At 37.4% G+C, this 18,812-nt stretch overlaps 1 protein-coding gene across 3 annotated transcripts in view; it reads right to left on the bottom strand.

Annotated features, from left to right (window-relative positions):
* Nucleotides 1-5,016: 5,016 nt before the first annotated feature.
* CHRM2 (cholinergic receptor muscarinic 2) overlaps nucleotides 5,017-18,812 on the bottom strand; it is a 193,819-nt gene continuing 180,023 nt past the window's right edge. For all 3 annotated transcript variants that reach the window (XM_034403775.3, XM_034403777.3, XM_034403776.3), the window contains one exon: nucleotides 5,017-15,738. In XM_034403775.3, coding sequence (XP_034259666.1) covers nucleotides 14,296-15,705 — 1,410 coding nt within the window. In that variant the 5' untranslated portion in view covers nucleotides 15,706-15,738 and the 3' untranslated portion in view covers nucleotides 5,017-14,295. The remainder of the gene's footprint in view (nucleotides 15,739-18,812) is intronic.

The raw sequence follows: 18,812 nt of genomic DNA, 5'->3' as shown, positions 1-18,812 counted from the left end.
CAGGTGATGTATTTATTTTGGGCCCTTTTAGACAAGAGCTCCTTATTTTATATTGTCATTTTACAACTGGTAGTTGTATGTGATAGTACTAATTGCTGTTTTTATTCCATGTTTATACCATGCTTAATTAGAAGTGCACGATAACTAAATTTACTGCTACCAGTATTTTCCAGGGCATTACAATCCAGGTTGCCAACACTGCCTCGGAGTGTAATGAGACTTATTCGATCAAAAATAAGCACTGTGGTTTATTAAATCATTATAATTCAATTTTTGTCTAGATGGTAGCATCTGGCTGACTATGCATAGGCTTGGAAATTAAGAAGGTCAAGCCTGATTAGTCCTTTAGAGATTACCAAGGAATATCAGGATGGCAGGCTAGATAGAGAAGTCCAAAAAAAATAAAAAATTCTGGAAGAAGTCAATGGCAAAACCACATCTGTAATGTCAGCAAGGAAACATGATGCTGTCAGTGAAAGTCAACCTTTGTTTATGGCATCTTTTTCTTTTAAAATTCATTTTGATGGCAGGGAAGTTGTGCTTTGATCGCCAGTGAAAAAAAGAAAAAAAAACTTGGTGAAAGTTTCATAAGTGGGGCAAGGGGTCCTTGCACAATTTAATAACATGCTGAGCACAGGAAGATGTGCATGTCCTCTCTTTTGCTGTGTAATCATCTCCAGAACAGATGATTTCTTTGAGCTTTCATGTTTCAGCTGAAGCCCAGGACAAGATGGTATCAAGTCCACAGAGATTTTACAGATCAAGAAATATGAACCAAAGAGGCTACAGAATGTTGAGGAAATTAAAAGAAAATTGTCGCAATGGTCTTGATCATTATCAATAAAATAAGCTGAAAAACCATTTTTTTGAGAATGAGATATAAAAATTGAAATCTCCATCACTAGGGGAAAAAGCATAGGAGATGTTAGAAGAGAGATATTACCAGAGCCTTAATTCTTCTCACTCCTAGTATACATTCCAAGCTGATAATATTGCTTGTACATAAGTTGTTATTACAATATGTGGGTAAATAATTGATAGAGTGGATAGACAATGGCTAAAATCATGATGGTTGATGATGATAATAATAATGATGAATTGCTACAGTAAACTTGGGTTTCTGGCTCTTACAAAACCATGGCGTTGAGAAGCATAATTCGCAACAATGATAATTGGGACAACTAAGTCTTTGGACTTCTTCGGATATTACATTTTTTTGTGCCAAGACTTCAAATCTACAGGTGAAAAGGATGAAAACAAGTGTGGATAATCTTGTATGGGACAATACATGTGCATGTTCTCCTTTAGATAGTAAGAGTTGAGTGTGGTTTCCTCTTGCCTGCAATCTTGGTGGCCAACATGAATTTTTCACTGTTGGAGAAAAACAACAACACAAAAACAAAACAATTTTCCATTCCATGCATTAGTCAAGGAACAAGATCATTCTGAGATCTCATACTTAGGTGTAGGGTTCGGATCAATTTCACTAAGAACTAGTGTGGTGCAGGGATGGTTTATGGTTTAATGTTGGGAAGCAACACTTCAATTTTTAGGTGATGAAGCTTCATGATAAAAGAACATCATGTGATAATTGTCCATATAAAAGAAGGCTGGATAAGCACCAACTATAGGGCCTCTGTCCACAAGCAGAAATACTTTGTGCAACATTGTGTTGAGCTCTGACCCAGACTCCCTGTGTTGGGCTCTGGCACAGAAAGGGCAGAATTTGGTTTCTTGAGACAAAATTGTTGAATCCTGGCTCAGATTATGCTCTGCCTCCATGGAGAAAGGAAAAGCACAATGGTTTTCTGCTCCAGCTGTGCAGTTTCCAAATGAAAAGGAAATCTGCCCACAAAGTTCTCTTTGTGTCAAAGTCAGCATAATGCAAAGGCAGTGGGTAAGGGTACCATACATTGAAATCACAGGTTGCTAGATTTACGGCCTCTGTCATATTAGCCAGTCCAATCTGATTAGCAGCCTCTCTCTTTTGCATATCTCCTATCATTTCAAGTTAGCATTCATGAGCAGTTATATTACTGGGAAGTGACTTTCGTAGCATACTGTATTAGCTAAGACAAATGCTAATGCAGATCGATGGAGAAGGGCTAATATGAGCGGCTGTCAAGATGCATTAGTGCTCTTAATGTCATTACCAGCTCAAGTTTGATTTGGCATGAGTGATGAGCAACTTGTTATGTTTCACTGTCCCTTCTGTCTAATAAGGCAAATAGTTGTGAAGGGTTAATCCCACCCAGTTGCCACTGGGGTTCTCTGCTTTGAAAAGAAAAAAAGAAAGAAAATAAACTAATTTTGAAAGGAAGCAATTCGCAGAGAGAGGAATGTGCCCATTTCTAGAACTTGCCCACAGTGAAGAAATATGCACAGTTGAGAGAAAATATGCGGAACGTGCTTCGCTAGATATATCCCAGAAAGAACCCTCTGAAGTGGATAATTGAACCATCATCTATAACTTCTATTTTACCTGGTCTTCAAATTCCTTTAAATATCTTTTTCTTTATACATGTACTGTAACTATTTCAAATGTTTATCTTAGACCAGGGGTGTCAAACTTGTGGGCCATGGGCTGGATGCGTCACACTCTGGCCACGCCCATGCCCGGTTTAGCGAAGGGGGGAAAAGCCACAATACATCACATGGTGACGCCATGACAACATGACTTTGACACCCCTGTCTTAGACTAATACAAGCATTTAAAATTCTAATGAATTCATGGGGCAAGACAAATATTGTGAAAGTGAGCATGGCTTCCATATATGCAATTAAGGAATTCCTATTCTTATATCTTTAAGCTACTTTTAAGCAAGTTGATAAATTAAGAACATTTCTACAGAAACCGCAGATCTTCAGATTTTTTTAAAAAATCCAAATTATAATTTTCCTATGATAATGAAGGTTTTTTTAAAAAATCAGCACCTGGCATATATTTTGACTCCTATATGAAATCCAAGTGATTGAATGCAAAAAGAAATGTTTGGGTACTATTTGAGAGTTGATAACTGGATAGACACTTGATTCCTTTTCTCTGTGATTTCAGTTGTATTTCCAATGTTGAAGGTTGAAAGTCATTTCTAAGAGATGCTCAGGCTGAAATATAATTTTGACAATTGCTCTGTTAAACTGACAATCCTGGTTTAAAATTTGCAGTTTGTTTTTAAAGTATCATTTTTATACATAAAAGAAAATATTTTTCAATAGCATAAATATAACTTCTAAACAAATATTACTGTATTGATAAAGCCCAGTTACCTTTTTTATTGCTCTATACTTACAACTTCCTCGAATGTAACAATTCAGTCCCAAAGGAAAAATTAAACAGCAAAACATATTCTCAGTAAATCCATTTGAAAGATAAATTGTTTGGGGGGAAATTCAGTGTTTTCTTCAAATAAATATAATGCCATCTTTATTGTTTGGATCAGGCAGAAGTTTGTGTTCTCTTATAATTTATTCTGAAGGGTTTTTTTGCCTGTTCTTGAAATGAAAACACAAACAATGAAGACCCTGGTGAGTGAACTATTTATGATATAATCTTATCTTAATTAATGTGAAATTGTGTCTCAGTGCTGGTTCCTAACTGCATGGAGAAAATGTGTACGATTTCCATCTTCATACACATTTGCTAGGCATGAATGGAGACTGAGGCTAAAAGATAAAAGCTCTCACAGTATCTGCCCACTCAGTCTGGTTGTGTTTTTAAAAGCCTCAGATAATAACTTTATAATAAATTAGTATTATCTTTCAATGAATTTGTAAAGTGAAAGTTGGTAAGGAGGAGAAAGGGCCATTCTGTTCTAAAACTTGGATACGTTTCTTGTCTTTTTGTTTTCTAAAAACCTGGGCAGAAGTTCAGCCTTACAATGAGCAAATTTGCATAAGATTACGGTTTTATTCCCTTTTTAAAATTTTGTTTCTTGACTATCCAGAATAGCTACGATCACAATGTTAGGGCGGATATTACTGGCTGTGCGGTATCTATACTTTATCTAGATCTTGCATAACAAACACAAGCTGCGTTTTGTTCCTTTTTAAACTGACTGACTAGTTCGGTCTTCAGTTCAGCTTAGACACTCTTTATCTCATTCTTGGGTTGCAACATCTGGACATCATCCTGGACACAATATGAAAAAGTGGAGGTTTTTGATTGATTCAACATGCAATCCAAATGACGTTCAGCAAAAGTACACATAATGCACCTTGCTTCCTTGGTGTAGATGGAAATTATAGTTCATTATGTCTAGATGTCATCCAGTTGAAAAATTTGGGGTTACTGCATTTGCTCAGACCCATTTTCTGTAACTTTTGTTTGTCCTTCTCCCTTCCAGTCCCTAATTCTCATAGCTTTGTTTCTTTTGTTGCCTGAATCTTGAGGGTTTTTTTTTTTTTGGTGTGTGTGTGTGTGTGTGTAAATGATTATGTTTTACTTCTCTTACTATGTTGAATCTATGAGGAAATTGCTACGTAATATTTTGAGTTCAGAAAACTTCTTATTTTATTTGAGACCTCAAGTTAACCTTCCTTTTTATGCTTGACTTCCTTTTGCATTTGTCTGCAAAAATCTTCATGTAATGAGGCATTCTGTGACCTGACTGATGTATGCTTAGATAAAAGAGGACAACTGGGAATGATCAAATGTTTTAACAAAATAGAATAATTGAACTGGGAGGTCTACTAGTCTTCATTTTTGTATAAGAGAGTGTCAAGAGGCTTCAGGACACATTGCTATTAATTTGGAAGAAAGCACAGTCTGGTTTGATTTATCCCTAAAGTTCCATTCATGAACATTGAAATTATTCCAGATCTGAAATGCAGCACTTGCTGCTCATCTTATTTTGCAAATTACTGCTGTTGTCACATCAATTGAGACTACATCTCTATTGCAGCTGAGTTAACAGCAACATTTGGATTGGTAATATGAAAACTGTTGCAAGAATAATCTTTACCAGGGAGCGTTTGCTTCTACAAAACCTTGCAAGATGGTGGAAGAAGAAGCAGAGGTAACACATACAAAAACATGTTTATTAGTTGCTCGTATATCTTGCATCTTAATGTAATGCTCAAACTAGGAATACAACTTGGTAGAAGTACGCACATACATATTGCATGTAGGGTAGTTTTGGGATTTCAATTGTGTCTCCAAAATATTCTTTTCAATTCAGCCCTGCACGAGGTCGTTGATGTCGGAGCCCTGGCCTCTTGACAGGTTGCAGCTCTTCATATCTGGTGTAACGTGTTGTGAAGTTGCAACTTTTGAATACAGTGGTCGTATTTCTTCCCTCCATTTTTGATTGGCTGGAAACATTATGTAGATTCTCAGAGGTATTTCTCTTCATCAGTCTTTCTTGCATGAATATGGTTTAAATAATATATATATCTATACAGATTATATAAATATATAGCTATTATTTATATTATATATATTTATTTATATATATATGCATATATGTATATTACTGTGGTTTGGCTTCATGAAGTCAACCATAAATTTGTGCTTATTTTATTTAATGAGACCAAATATATGGCATTATTAAGAATATAGCCAGTACTTGGAAGTCTTGCTAATTATAAATCAGTTTATATTTTTCCTTGTTGCATGTGTCCAAGCATCTTTTGCAAGTAATAAAACTTTTCACTTTTACAGCAATTTTTAATTCTGGCCTTTGTAAAAGAACAACAGGATTTTTTTAAAAAAAAAACCAAACAATTTTTCTTTTTTAAAAAATAAAATAAAATAGAGGATTGCACTCTTCCTTGTACATAGTTTGAAGAGTAACCAGACATTCATATAGTTTTATTTACATTCTAACTGAAGGTCAACAATGTTAGATATATTGTACTATAACTGTACACAGGCCAAGTTATTTTTGGTCATGTTGAAACACGCTACTGGTAAGATATTTACAAATGCATTAATCGGCCTCCTTAGTTTGACATTAGTAGATACAGAATAAATTGTTGAAAGTCCATTTATTAATGATCATCGACAGTCCCTTATTGTTACCAGTTTGTAGTTCACCACAGGATGGCTGTCTTTGTGGTGTAATTGTAAAAATGGGAGGGAATTATTCATGACATCTAAATATCATTTATCCTGCAAGATGTGATGGGGCGATAGAAAAGAATCCACTTGCTGTCACTATGTCCCCTTTGAGAAAGTGAAATTAAAAAATGACTCATCTTTATCCTTCCATTTCTTATTTTTATATTATCATTTCCCAAAACACTTGTTGAAATGATGAATGCATCAAATATGTAAGCAAATACATTTGAGAGAAGGATTTTCAGTATGATTTCATATTTTGTGTTTCATATATATACATAAAGCAATCTCATTTTGTGGGGAAGTCGGTGACTACATTATTTTGCTGCCTATGGGGGAAAAATAGATCAATTTATAACAATTAACAAGATTCTTTCTACTGTACACTCAATAATGGGAAATTATATGTTCAATCAATCATGCTTTCCTAATTATCCCAGCAAAATTAATTATGTGGTTGATCAATTGTGTAGTTAGGGTGTTGGTTTTTTTCCAAATGCAAGGCCACTTTTGGGGAGAGATGGGGGAAGGTCACTTGCTACATGGTTAGGAAGACTATTCACCTGGGTTAAGTCAATAGAAAAACCACACCACCAGGGGTGCCATTCAGCAGGTTCTGACAGGTTCTGGAGAACCGGTAGCAGAAATTTTGAGTAATTCGTAGAACTAACAAATACTACCTCTGGCTGGCCCCAGAGTGGGGAGGGAATGGGGATTTTGCAATATCCTTCCCCTGGAGTGGGATGGGAATGGAGGTTTTGCAGTATCCTTCCCTTGCCATGCCCACCAAGCCACACCATGCCCACCAAGCCACGCCCACAGAACCGGTACTAAAAAAATTGAATTCCACCACTGCACACCACAGCAGCTACTTACATTTCATCTCTACACTCATTCATACAAATAGATAACAATATAGCAAACCAACTAGGCAGTGAAGCTTCCCAATACTATTGCATCACTTTTATGAAATATCAAATAAGATTTATTGTAACTAAGCCAGTAAAATTGCAATAGCTTGGGTGGAACTGTGTCAGGTTATACGAGCCTTAATTCTGACTGCAAATATAAATGGATATCAGAAAGTCAGGTAATCTAGGAGCTTCTTCATAAGGTATTTTTGAGAACATTTTTCTCCTTTCCAAAAACTGCAGATCAAGAGCAGTAAATCTCTTCACAATTGATTCCCCTCAATAGAGCGTTGCCAGATTTTGAGCGGCAGGGACTGAGAATTTCCTCAAATTCTTTTTAATGGCAGATCCTAAGCAATCATGTCCCCCACACACATTGCTGTAGAAAGCAAACCGGTTGGTAGGTTGAGCAAAAGGAGCTCTTTGCCCAAAGGACTACCAGCCAAGGTATGTGCTGAGAAGCTGTAAAGACAAAATATTTGTTCCTTGGCTGAGCTTCTGGCTCTGATCTACCATTGTAGAAAGGATGTTAGAATGGGTCCAGAATCCCTAAGAGAAAGAAGGTTGGTAAAGTTGTCTAATCTGGTACTTTTTCTTTCAGTCCTAAATCCACCAATGACGATAAGCAAATTAAAATGAAAAGAGTGTCAAAATCCTCTGGGATGGATTTGAGCAGGATTGGAAACAGACTTGTCCCTGGGAAAGCTATCTTCTGCTTACTGTTTTGTGACCATTTCTCTTAAGGTTTGGTGCCTACAAGAATAGTCAAGTTTGCTACCCATATAAAACTGAATACCCAGATAGGTCATGGTCTGTCTTTTACAGGATGTGTAGACTTTACACAGCCATCTATTTCAGTCAAATACTTATATCCAGCAAACCTAATGACCCTTCCAGCTCTATATTATGGTTCAGGTGCCATTTGAACAATGGACATTTTGTTTCTTAGAGATTAATTCTCTAATGATATTGTGCCATTTAAAGGCCCCATATCATGGACACGTTGCCCAGTTTAGTCTTTCCACAAAATAACTCCCCACCAAACTCTGAATGTGAAAATTTTATGGCAGTCAAGCCATAAAAAAATCATATGTGCATGACAGTGACATAAAATGATAGTATGTAAGTGGAGACTGATCATTTGGGTAAGATGGCCACGGTATGCTTTTTCCCATATATGACAAAGTCTAGAATTATCTGTGTAGGCAGATCTTTTAATATGCCTGTTAGAAGTTGATTATAAGTGCTTTGGTTAAACTGGGTGCCAGAAACGATGATTTCACATATCATTGCGAGTCGAGACATATGAATGCAATCATCAGAAACTACAAAGAAGACAACTAATAATTGCAATAGAATAGATATTGATGACTGGTTCTTCAGATATTACAAAAAGTGGTGAACCGTGAGTGAGTCACTTTTCCATTTTCTCTTTTTCTTGTGTTTCAATATGAAACAGATGTTTGTACACAATCCTGTGAGTAAGAAGCATAATACAACTCCTCACAGGAGAATTGCATTCATTCAACTGAACGAACAGACATTACACTGGAAGAATAAAATGAGGCCCTTGATTGCTGTCTCTTGAACCTCTCCATGGAGATATGGATCTAACAATGATATTATCAGTAGGATTTTACAAATAATTATACTTGCCACCATTTTTGTTTCTTTGAAAAGCTTTGGTCTGATTTCACCAAATCAAGTTCCTTTCAAAGTTACAAGAACATTGTCGCTTCCCTTAATTCACTAGCACACTGCATAGAGTACAAGAGATTCCTGTCTTCTAATTTACAATATATCTTACTTAGTTACCTTGTCTCAAGATGATTTGATAGTCCCTTTATCCTAAGAGGGTCTCTTGGGATCAAAAGAACAACTTGGTAAGGAATTTCCCATAGATTAATATCTGATGAGAAATAGCATGTTAACATTCCTGACAGCAATCTCATCAGAGGGATTAAAGTACTCTGAAATTCTGTCTTGTACAATACCAGCCCTATTGTTAAGCAGGAGATGATTGCAGCAGATGGCAGGAAGTGGAGCAAATTGTTGAACTGAAGTATATGTCATCTGGTATATCTTACAAACCCTAAATTACTTGCTATCTAAAACTGAAACAAAAGTTGTAGTTAGCTTCTGCTATCTCATCTGGTTCTCTACCTCAGCATCAAAATGACTTGGGCCAGTTCTGACATTTAAAAAAATGGCATTGTCTGGGATAGGTAGGAATAGGCTAGAATAGATATCAATTGTATTTTCTTCTCCAGAACGGCAACATATAAATGAAACTATTCCACGCTGCTTGGTAAGAAGTAGGTACACATTGAAAGATGTCTGATGTCTTATCCATATAGTTTTACTTGTTACATATAATAATAAAAACCTTCACAGAGCAGTGATTCCATGTAAAACCAATATCACCTTGATGACACTATTAAATTCTGAAAGTACACATTTTATAGCTATAGGTGATAATGTTACACTGGCAGACCCAACCAGAAGTTGTACTGAACTTACTGTAAGATATGGTTAGCATGGAAAATACAATCACCAGTTAAATGCAAGTCAATAAATCTTAATAAATATTGAGTGCTTGAAGGAGAAATCATCCAGTATATTACTGTTTCGCTTCCCCTATTATGCCCAATAAAATCAACTATTATGTTTTATTTTCTCTAACCTGCTCTACATGCCTCCAGTTTCATTACAATGCAAATTAGATTTATTTTTAAGCACCGGTTAGCCAATTTATAACTGAGGTGGAATGAAACAAGTAGGATTACGTTTGAGCATTCTTCCTTATCCCCTCCACACAGAGAAGTGACATGTTTAAAGACTTGTCAATCTTTGGGACTTGGAAATCTTCTCTGGCATGCCATTTTCTATGGCTGCATTTAGAAGATGACATAAATTTTGCTTCGGAGGATCAAAAACCAGCTGCATGTAAGCCAAATATGCATCTTCGTCCCTTTCATCCTTTTTCACATTGAGAAAACATTCCTGTTTTATCAAAGGAGAGCTTGTTGTGGCTTCTGAAGCACCAATTTTTTGGTTCAAGTGATTCTACACAAGATGTAATCTGAATAAAGTATGTACTGAGAAATTTTTATGTTTATGAATTGAATTCAGTCCAATCTTTTCTTGTAATATACAGACTATAACCTCTTTTTTTTTAAAAAAAATAAAATCTTGCTTTAGGAAGTGTTCTTATATGAAGATATATTGAGAAGACTTCTGCAAATCTGGATTACATGCAATTGATTCAGTAGGAATATAACAACTATGGCATGGTTTAATTATTTTCAGCATGTTTGGACATGAACATGAATTGCTGGTGAGTTTATGGTCACTTATCATTCTGACTCATGAGAAATTATGAAGAGACACAGGGAGAAACCAAGTAAACGATTCTAAAACAGCTTCTGAGTCAGAAGTTGTTTTAGTCAGAGATGTTATATAAGGCTCCACATGCCTTTTAACTCAAACAGAATGAGAAACACTATTTCTCAATGTGATCTGAATGAAAAACAAATGGGTAAAACATTGGAACAAAGTCTACTGTCACATTAGCCATCTGGTCAAAGGATGTATATATCTGTGAATGTCTAAATATCTGTGTCCTTAGCTCTTTTTGGAAACTGTCCAATTGGGTATCAAAAAGAAATAAGGCTAAGGTGCGCAACTTGTAGCCCCAAGTCCCCTTTTTGTCCTATGAACCCCTCCAATCATGTCTGTTGAAAACTATAAATTTCCACCATTTTGAAATGGGAAACAGATGAAAACTGCAATGTAAATCTCAAAGTAAGCACATCACAGTTAAACAACACCCTGAAAATTATGCCAAATTCATCATTATGTGACATGGTTACCTCCCCTCCTTCTTTTCATCAACCCCAAATAAGTACAAACCATAACTGAAAGTGGTTGCCAACCTGTCCTAAATCATTTATGTTATTGGGTCTTGGAAAGCAGACTTATGAGAAGCAGTATATGAAACAGTAACATTAGCTAGGATATTAATAGTGACAATTAACAAAGATGGATCTTCTAACCAACATGATGATGATAGATTCAGTGGGCGGTTTCTTCACAATGTTTTCCTTCTTTTCCTCATTCAAAATCCACTGAAAAGCAAATTTCTCACTTAGTTGTATCTATTTACCTTGTCACTTGTCTAGGAATATGGCAAGGTGTGAGAAAAAAAAGTTAGTGAAACTGAGGTGCAAGAAAAAGGGGTTAGTGAAACTGAGGTGTTTGGATGAGAAGGAATTGTGGTTGTAAAAGTGAACACAGCAGATACATACTGAACTGCTTAACAGAAGCTCTGATCTTTTAAGTACGTGGCTACTTGTAGGTGAAAGGAAGCAAACATTTTCACCAAGATTTTTTTTTTTTTGGAGTCATCCAGCATGTTCAATATACAGAAGTGTCATGCATGATATTACCATTTATCTGTAAGCCTTAGAAGATTCAGATAAACAACAGGCCTATGGAAAACAACCTACATTTCCTCTGATGAAGAGATATGTGTTATGGAGGCCATAATATTCTAAAGTTCCCCTTAACCTTCCTTCTCCTGCAGTGATTGAAGAGCTCCAAAGCTTTGGAACAGTTGTGGGATTCTACATGAATCCTTTACTTTGGTTTAGAAGCAAGGTTGTTTCCCAAAGGATTTCCAGAGAGTGCCTGCACTTGAATCTTCTTGAAAGTAAAATATCTCTCAAAGCTATGCAGAGCTCTAAGAATTATTTAAGCCTTCCTCCTCATCACTCAATAGATAAAGAAATTTTATGTAATAGCTTTATAACTCCAACTAGTACTGTAATGGCCTTTGAGACAACAATTGGTCTGGATGACTGAGAATTTCCATAGGCGTTCCAGTTTAAGATATATGGAAAAAGATTTAACTGGAATAAAGAAGGAAAATATCCCAAAAGCTTTGGGAAGCTTTTCTTTTAAAATAATATCATCAACCTTGACTATTTGGGGTAGATTCTGGCTAGGATATCTCTTGGTAATGAAGATTGATCGTATTAGGACTTACATTTCTTTCTCAGCAACATGATGCTTGGGATACCTGATTTCATGAATTTGTATTAATGACATAATAGCAAACATGTCTGCAAGATAGTGATGAACATATAGGGCTGGCAGATTATGATTTAAAGATTCTGTAGAGTTGAACTCTTAACTGGCCAATTGTGTTTTTTCTGAAGTTATTTATGATTGTCTGCTCAATGTCTACTGAAAATAGCGGAGGCTGATGGACATACAGCAAAGCCAAGAATGTTAGATATTGTTTTGGTGCATCTAAGAGTATTCTGCAAGAATTGGCCACTTTGGTGTTCATATCCTGCAATTAATTCCCAACAAAACACTCTCATTTGGTCATCTGATCTTGATTGATCACATATTTTCCCTTGTTTGGCTTTATAAAGAGGACAGTATCTTAAAATGAAATATTTCCTGACATGTCTTATATTAAGAATTCAAGATATATTATAGGTTTCAGCCCTGGGTATGGAGTATGACTCATCACATTATGTATTTGAAGAAACAGAATCTTTGATAAACAAACAATGGAAAGGAAATACAGCTGCTAACTGAACCATGAACCTACACAATCACATTCGTTGTTAATGTCTATTCAATGTACCATTGTTGCTGCAAATATAACCTGCCCATTTTATTCTTTGGAAGAGTCACTCCATTTTCAAAAGTCATCCTCAGATGACTAAATGCTGTACCATTTCCATTTTTTTCTTCTGTTTGACTGAAAAAATCTGTTCCAAGGAGAAAGGTCCAAATAGCACAAGGTACCTTTGAAATGATCATGATGGCAATCAATCAATCAGTCAGTCAGTCAGTCAGTCAGTCAGTCAATCAGTCAAAATTCTAGCATTTTTACCTCATGATGGCTGGATTCGCATCTCAAGTTAAGCCAAGACTTTAGTAGCCATGGTTTGGTTGCTAAACCACTGCCTGGGTTGATGCTTCATACTATATCATAAATCATCATTTATAAACCACAATGGCCAATTTGTACAACACACTAAATCCAAATCCCAGACAAACCACAGTATGGCTCAGCATGATTTTAATCCTAGCCATAACACTGAACCATCATAACAGTTCATGCTCAACAAAAATGGAGGGAATCAGGCTGGGGAAAGTCGATGTACTATATTTTAGAAGCTTGTCTGGAAAAAAAAAACATTCTTATTATGAGGTAAAGTATATTTTTCCCCAAAGTATAATAAAGCCACAAAAGAGAGATAACTACGGGTATCCTCAGCTTACAACAATTCAGTGACAATTGAAGGTTACAATGGCACTGGAAAAAGTGATTTATGGCCATTTTTCACACTTATGACCATTGCAGCATCCCCATGGTCACGTGATAAAAATTCAAATGCTTGACAACTGACCCATATTTATGACAGTTGCAGTGTCCCAGGGTCATTTGATCACCTTTTGTCACCTTCTTACAAGCAAAGTCAATGGGGGGGAAGCCAGATTCATTTAACAACCGTGTTACTAACTTAACAACTGCAGTGCTTCACTTAACAACTGTGGCAAGAAAAGTCGTAAAATAGGGCAAAATTCACTTAACAAATGTTTTGCTTAGCAACAAAAAATTTGGGCTCAATTGTTGTAAGTTGAGGACTACCTGTTTTAATAGCAAACTCCTTAAACACAAGCCTTTCCCTTTTTTGCCTTTCCATAACATTATATTAATAAATAATTCAGAAACAAACTGACTGGAAATTATTCCATATTTGCTGTTCCAGTTTTTCTTATAGCTTCCATGAAGTATGTTAGATGTCTCTCCCCCACCCCTCCCTTTTCTCTCAGTTTCAAATGAACACACAAACGGGAAAATGGCTCTGGAATATTTGATTATACCTACTCAGTTCTGCTTCCTGAAATGCTTTTGTGTAGTTTTTTTTTTTTTTTCCTTTAGCAAAGCAAACCCCCCTCAAAAGCTTTACTCAGACGAATTTCCCAGGGACAGGTTGCGCCCACAGATGAACAATGAATTCAAAAGCCCTTCTGCCATGAGAGAGGAAGGAACATTGTCTCAGGGTCTTATACTCAATTATAACCTTCCCTCTAAATGACTCGCAGATCCAAAAGTCATCATCTCTGAATTGCAATTATTGGAGAGGGAGCACAAAAATCTCATCTTCTTGTCATGTTCTCCAGCTTCTTGATTTCACACTAGAGCATAAAGTGCTATGGCATTGTTTTATAAAATCTGGAGCTCTCTTCCCCCAATTTGGAGTACACACACACACCCCGCCCCTGCCCATTATTCTGGTTTTACCTCGTGGCTCCTATGTTCTTGTAGTTACACATAAGGAGATGCTTAAAGGTTTTTTTGAATGTAGCATTGCAGAGAGCATAGCAAGCAGGGTTGATAGTGCTATTGATGTAGCATAACCAGTAACCAATTGTCCATACTGTGTTCGGAATACAAGAGGAACAGAAGCTGTTGATGAGTACCATGACATTGTATGGTGTCCAAGTAATGATGAAGGCCAGCAGAATAGCCAAAATAGTCCTGGTCACTTTTTTCTCCCTGGAAGGAGGGGCCTTCTTTTTGGCAGGCTGTTTTGTCATCTTGACAATCTTACGCGCTACAATGTTCTGCTTCTCCTCTCCGTTTTGTCCATCGGTGGAGACAATCTCCACGGCAGTATTAGTAGAGCTGCCACCGTAATCTCCTTTGGGGGACTTGGTGAGTATCCGAATGCACGTCAATTTAGAACTCTCCACTTTTGCATTAACTTGGGAGACAGAAGCTCTGGGGTTCTCTGTGATTGCTTCATCCTCTTTGACATTGGAAGCGCCTGCACTGACAGAGGTGGAGTCATTTGAGCTCTCTTTTTCTTCTGCTGGAACACAATTCTCCATGACTGGCTCCCCAGTGGCTTTACCGTTCAGGATTTTATTGTGTTCAGTCCCATCTTCATTGGTTGGGAGGTTGTTGTTATTTGGTTTCCCTATTTTACCTTGAACTAAACTCGGTGATGCTGGCTCCTGGTTTTGGCCTCCCTCTTTTTTATCTTTTTTAACCCTGCTCCTACTAGCACGGGATATTTGCCAGTATAGAATGGTCATGATCACCACAGGCAGATAGAAAGCTGCAATGGCTGTGCCAAAGGTGACAGCTGCATTGGATAGGAACTGGATGTAGCATTCCTTATCGGGTACCGTCCTTTCTCCTACAATAAACTGCCAAAAGAGAATTGCAGGTGCCCATAAGATAAAAGAAAGAACCCAGGCTGCTGCAATCATCATCCCTGCCGTCTTAGTGGTCCTCCTGACTGGATAGGTCAGGGGTTTGGTCACACAAAAATACCTGTCAAAACTGATTATGAGAAGATTCATGACAGAAGCATTGCTGACCACATAGTCAAGGGCCAACCACAAGTCACAAACCACAGGTCCTAACGGCCAAGAGCCTGTCACAGTGTAAAGTGTGTACAGATTCATGGAAAAGACACCAATGATCAAATCAGCACAGGCCAAGCTGAAAAGAAAGTAATTGTTGACAGTTTGTAGGTGCCTGTTGACTTTTATGGATACCATAACCAGGATGTTCCCAATGATGGTTACCAGGCTGAGGGACCCAGCCACCAGGACAATGAAGACAATCTCAACTGTTTTATAAGGACTTGGCATGGTCATTCTGTCCTCCAAATAACTTATGTTCGTGGAGTTATTCATTTCTGCATCTGTTGACTGAATGCCTGTTTAAGCCTGCAGAGGAAAGAAAAAAAAAAGAAAACAAAGATATGAGACATTGTCTTTTCCTGCTTTTGGCAAATGAAGAAAAGAACTAGACCTCACTGGCACAGCACATGTTCTGTATGCAGAAGGTCCTGGTAACTCTGGGCTTACTCTGGAAAAAGCTCCTTTCTGAAAATTTGAAATGATGATTCCGGTCATTGTTGATACAATTCAACTAGATCGAATGGTTGACTTGATTGAATCAGTCAACTGAATGGACTGATGGAATCAAGGGCACTTTCCTACATTGCTTAAAATGGGATGAAAAGAGTGAAAATATGTGTATACATAGAGAGAGAAGAAAAAGAGATATCAGACAGAACAAGATTAAAAATAGAAAACATGCATATATAATTCATGAATTATGAAGTAGTTGGAGTTCAACATTTTGATCTGGCACTTTCCTTGCAGAAACATGACAATTAGGTAATAGCAATAGCAAAAGCATTTAGACTTATATACCGCTTCATTGTGCTTTACAGCCCTCTCTAAGAGGTTTGCAGAGTCAGCATTTTGCTCCCAACAATCTAGGTCCTCATTTTACCGACCTCGAAGGATGGAAGGTGAGTCAACCTTGAGCCTGGTGAGATTCGATCTGCCAAACTGCTGGCAGCTGGTGATTAGCAAAAGTAGCCTGTAGTGCTGCACTCTAGCCACTGCCCCACCACGGCTCATTGAATTGGCTAATGCCAATTGAAGCAACACTTGCACAGCTTGCCAGTTTCTGAGTACATCAAGGAAGGGTCCTTTGCAACATCCCTGATCAATGTTTCAAAGGAAATTATCTGAATACTTGTGTGTGCAAAGTAGCCATCAATTGTCAAGACCAGGTTTTGGGCACCTTTAAGGCAATGCAGCTGCCCTCAACTGGTTGTCTTGTATAATGCAAATACTTTTCAAACAGAGCACTGTGGACACTCTACACTACTTAGAAGTAGAGGGCCCCTTCTCTGCTCAGTGTTCTTTTAATCACCTTGAACAAATGCTCATCAAAAGAAAATACCCATTTAAAGTTCTGCCCCACTGCACTTAGCAATAGCAATAGCAGTTAGCCTTATATACCACTCCGTAGTGCTTTACAGCACTCTCTGAAGACAATCTTCAGAGCCAAGGTGGCGCAGTGGTTAGGGTGCAGTACTGCAGCTACTTCAGCTGACTGCTAGTTCAGCAGATCAGCGGATCAAATCTCACCGGCTCAAGGTTGACTCAGCCTTCCATCCTTCTGAGGTGGGTAAAATGAGGACCCAGATTGTTGGGGGCAATATGCTATTTAGTATACTGTCTTTGGTGTAAGCTGCCCAGAGTCCTCAGAGAGTGGGTGGCATAGAAATATGACTAATAAAATAAAATAAAATAAATAAATCTGGGTCCTAATCTTACCAACCACGGAAGGATGGAGTCTACCTTGAACCAGTCAGGTTCAAACTGCTGGCTGTGGGCAAGGTTAGCCTGCAATACTGCATTTAACCACTGCATCACCATGGCTCCTAAGCAGAAATAGCACCGAGTATTTCTGATTATTCTTCTACAAAATACAGCAGCCTGCAGGCTAGACAAGAAAGTGCCTGAAAAATAACAAACTAAAGCAAACTCTTATCTGACTTGTACAGTGATTATGTTGTATTCTCTTTTCTTGTTTGTTTTTTTTTGACAATTTTGTAAAAATTAACCCTAAACAAGGTGTGCCATTCTAAAAGAGCTAAGCATAATAGTGTAGCTCCCCCCGCAACAGTGTTTTGAAGAAATAAACAAGGATATCTAATTCAAATGAAGGGAAGATTCAGCTTTGTTATGATATAATTTTTTAAAACTTGGGTAGTTTTAAAACAAAGCTTGACTGTAGGTGCCAATGTATCCACAGACTTCCCAAGGCAGCTGTCATGCTTCCCATGCCACGTAAGTGTTCGTGTATGCATTTTAATTAAAAGTAACTAAATGCGGAGCTGCTGTGCCATAAACAAAAGCACCTGAATCTTTACAAATATGCTTCGGGAATCCATGGAACCAACTCGAAAGATGAAAAATGGCAGCTGGCTGCAAACAGATGTTTAATTTGAAAATGAATCCAGAAAAGAAGCAAAGATTGGTCCCAGATAGGATGGAGTATTTTTTTGTTTGTTTGTTAAGTAGGGTAGGTATTTTTTCCATAACACTTGTTTATTAAAGTTTTTCATTGGCAGCTCTTTTGTAGGAGAAATATCTGCGTTGTACACCCCAAATACCAAATGGAAAAGATTATCTATTACTGACCCATGGCACATCTGATTACTAGTATATAAAGTAATAGCTGTATGGAGTGAAAGTTCTTCAAACCCTTTCCCAACTCCAGCTAAGACCCATCTAGTGATGTACACCCAGGCATGCCCTCCATCACTGAAGGATAATGGCTCCCCAACGCATTATGAATGTTAGTGTAATTAATTTCTTTCAAATCAAAATGGCTTGGATTGCAATATGTTGTAGTTCCTTGGAACATCTGTTTCTGTGATCAGTGTTCGGAGATGCAGCCCCTCTAAAAATTATTCCAAGAAAAAAAAAACCTGAAACACCAATACTAGTTAGATATAGTGGTCCCAAGAGAGCAGGCACTTTTGCCCTTTAATTGCATTTCATCTTTTGTTCCATTTCTTTGAACCAATTCAAGTTGAACAAACTAGCTTTGCTAGATGAAGAATCGGAACAGCCTAGCCTTCTTTTATTTAGAAGCTGTATTTCATAGGCTGGATACATTTATGATGATTTCAAGAGACAGATTTTTGTACTGTTCCAAACCTTCTTATGGATTCTCATATGGATTCTCAAGGCTATTCCTAGAAGGGAGATGCAGCAATGATAAAACAGAAGCCTGCTGACTTCGGCATTTTGTTGCAGCTGTCAATGTAGAAACCCTCTTCTGCACAGAGAATTATAAGCAATTAAAATTTCTAACTGATGATCATGTGTTGGCTGAATGCCTGAACACATGTTAGTTTTCCCTTACTTTAAAATCAGATTGCCTTACCCATCCACCTACTCCTGTCCCCACAAAATTCTTGATTCAAGCA

This window comes from Pantherophis guttatus, chromosome 7 (genome assembly GCF_059756535.1).
Source record: "Pantherophis guttatus breed Tessera chromosome 7, ASM5975653v1, whole genome shotgun sequence".
Classification (NCBI taxonomy): Eukaryota; Metazoa; Chordata; class Lepidosauria; order Squamata; family Colubridae; genus Pantherophis; species Pantherophis guttatus.
Note: the sequence above shows the minus strand (reverse complement) of the source record. Positions and strands in the feature narration are given on the sequence as shown.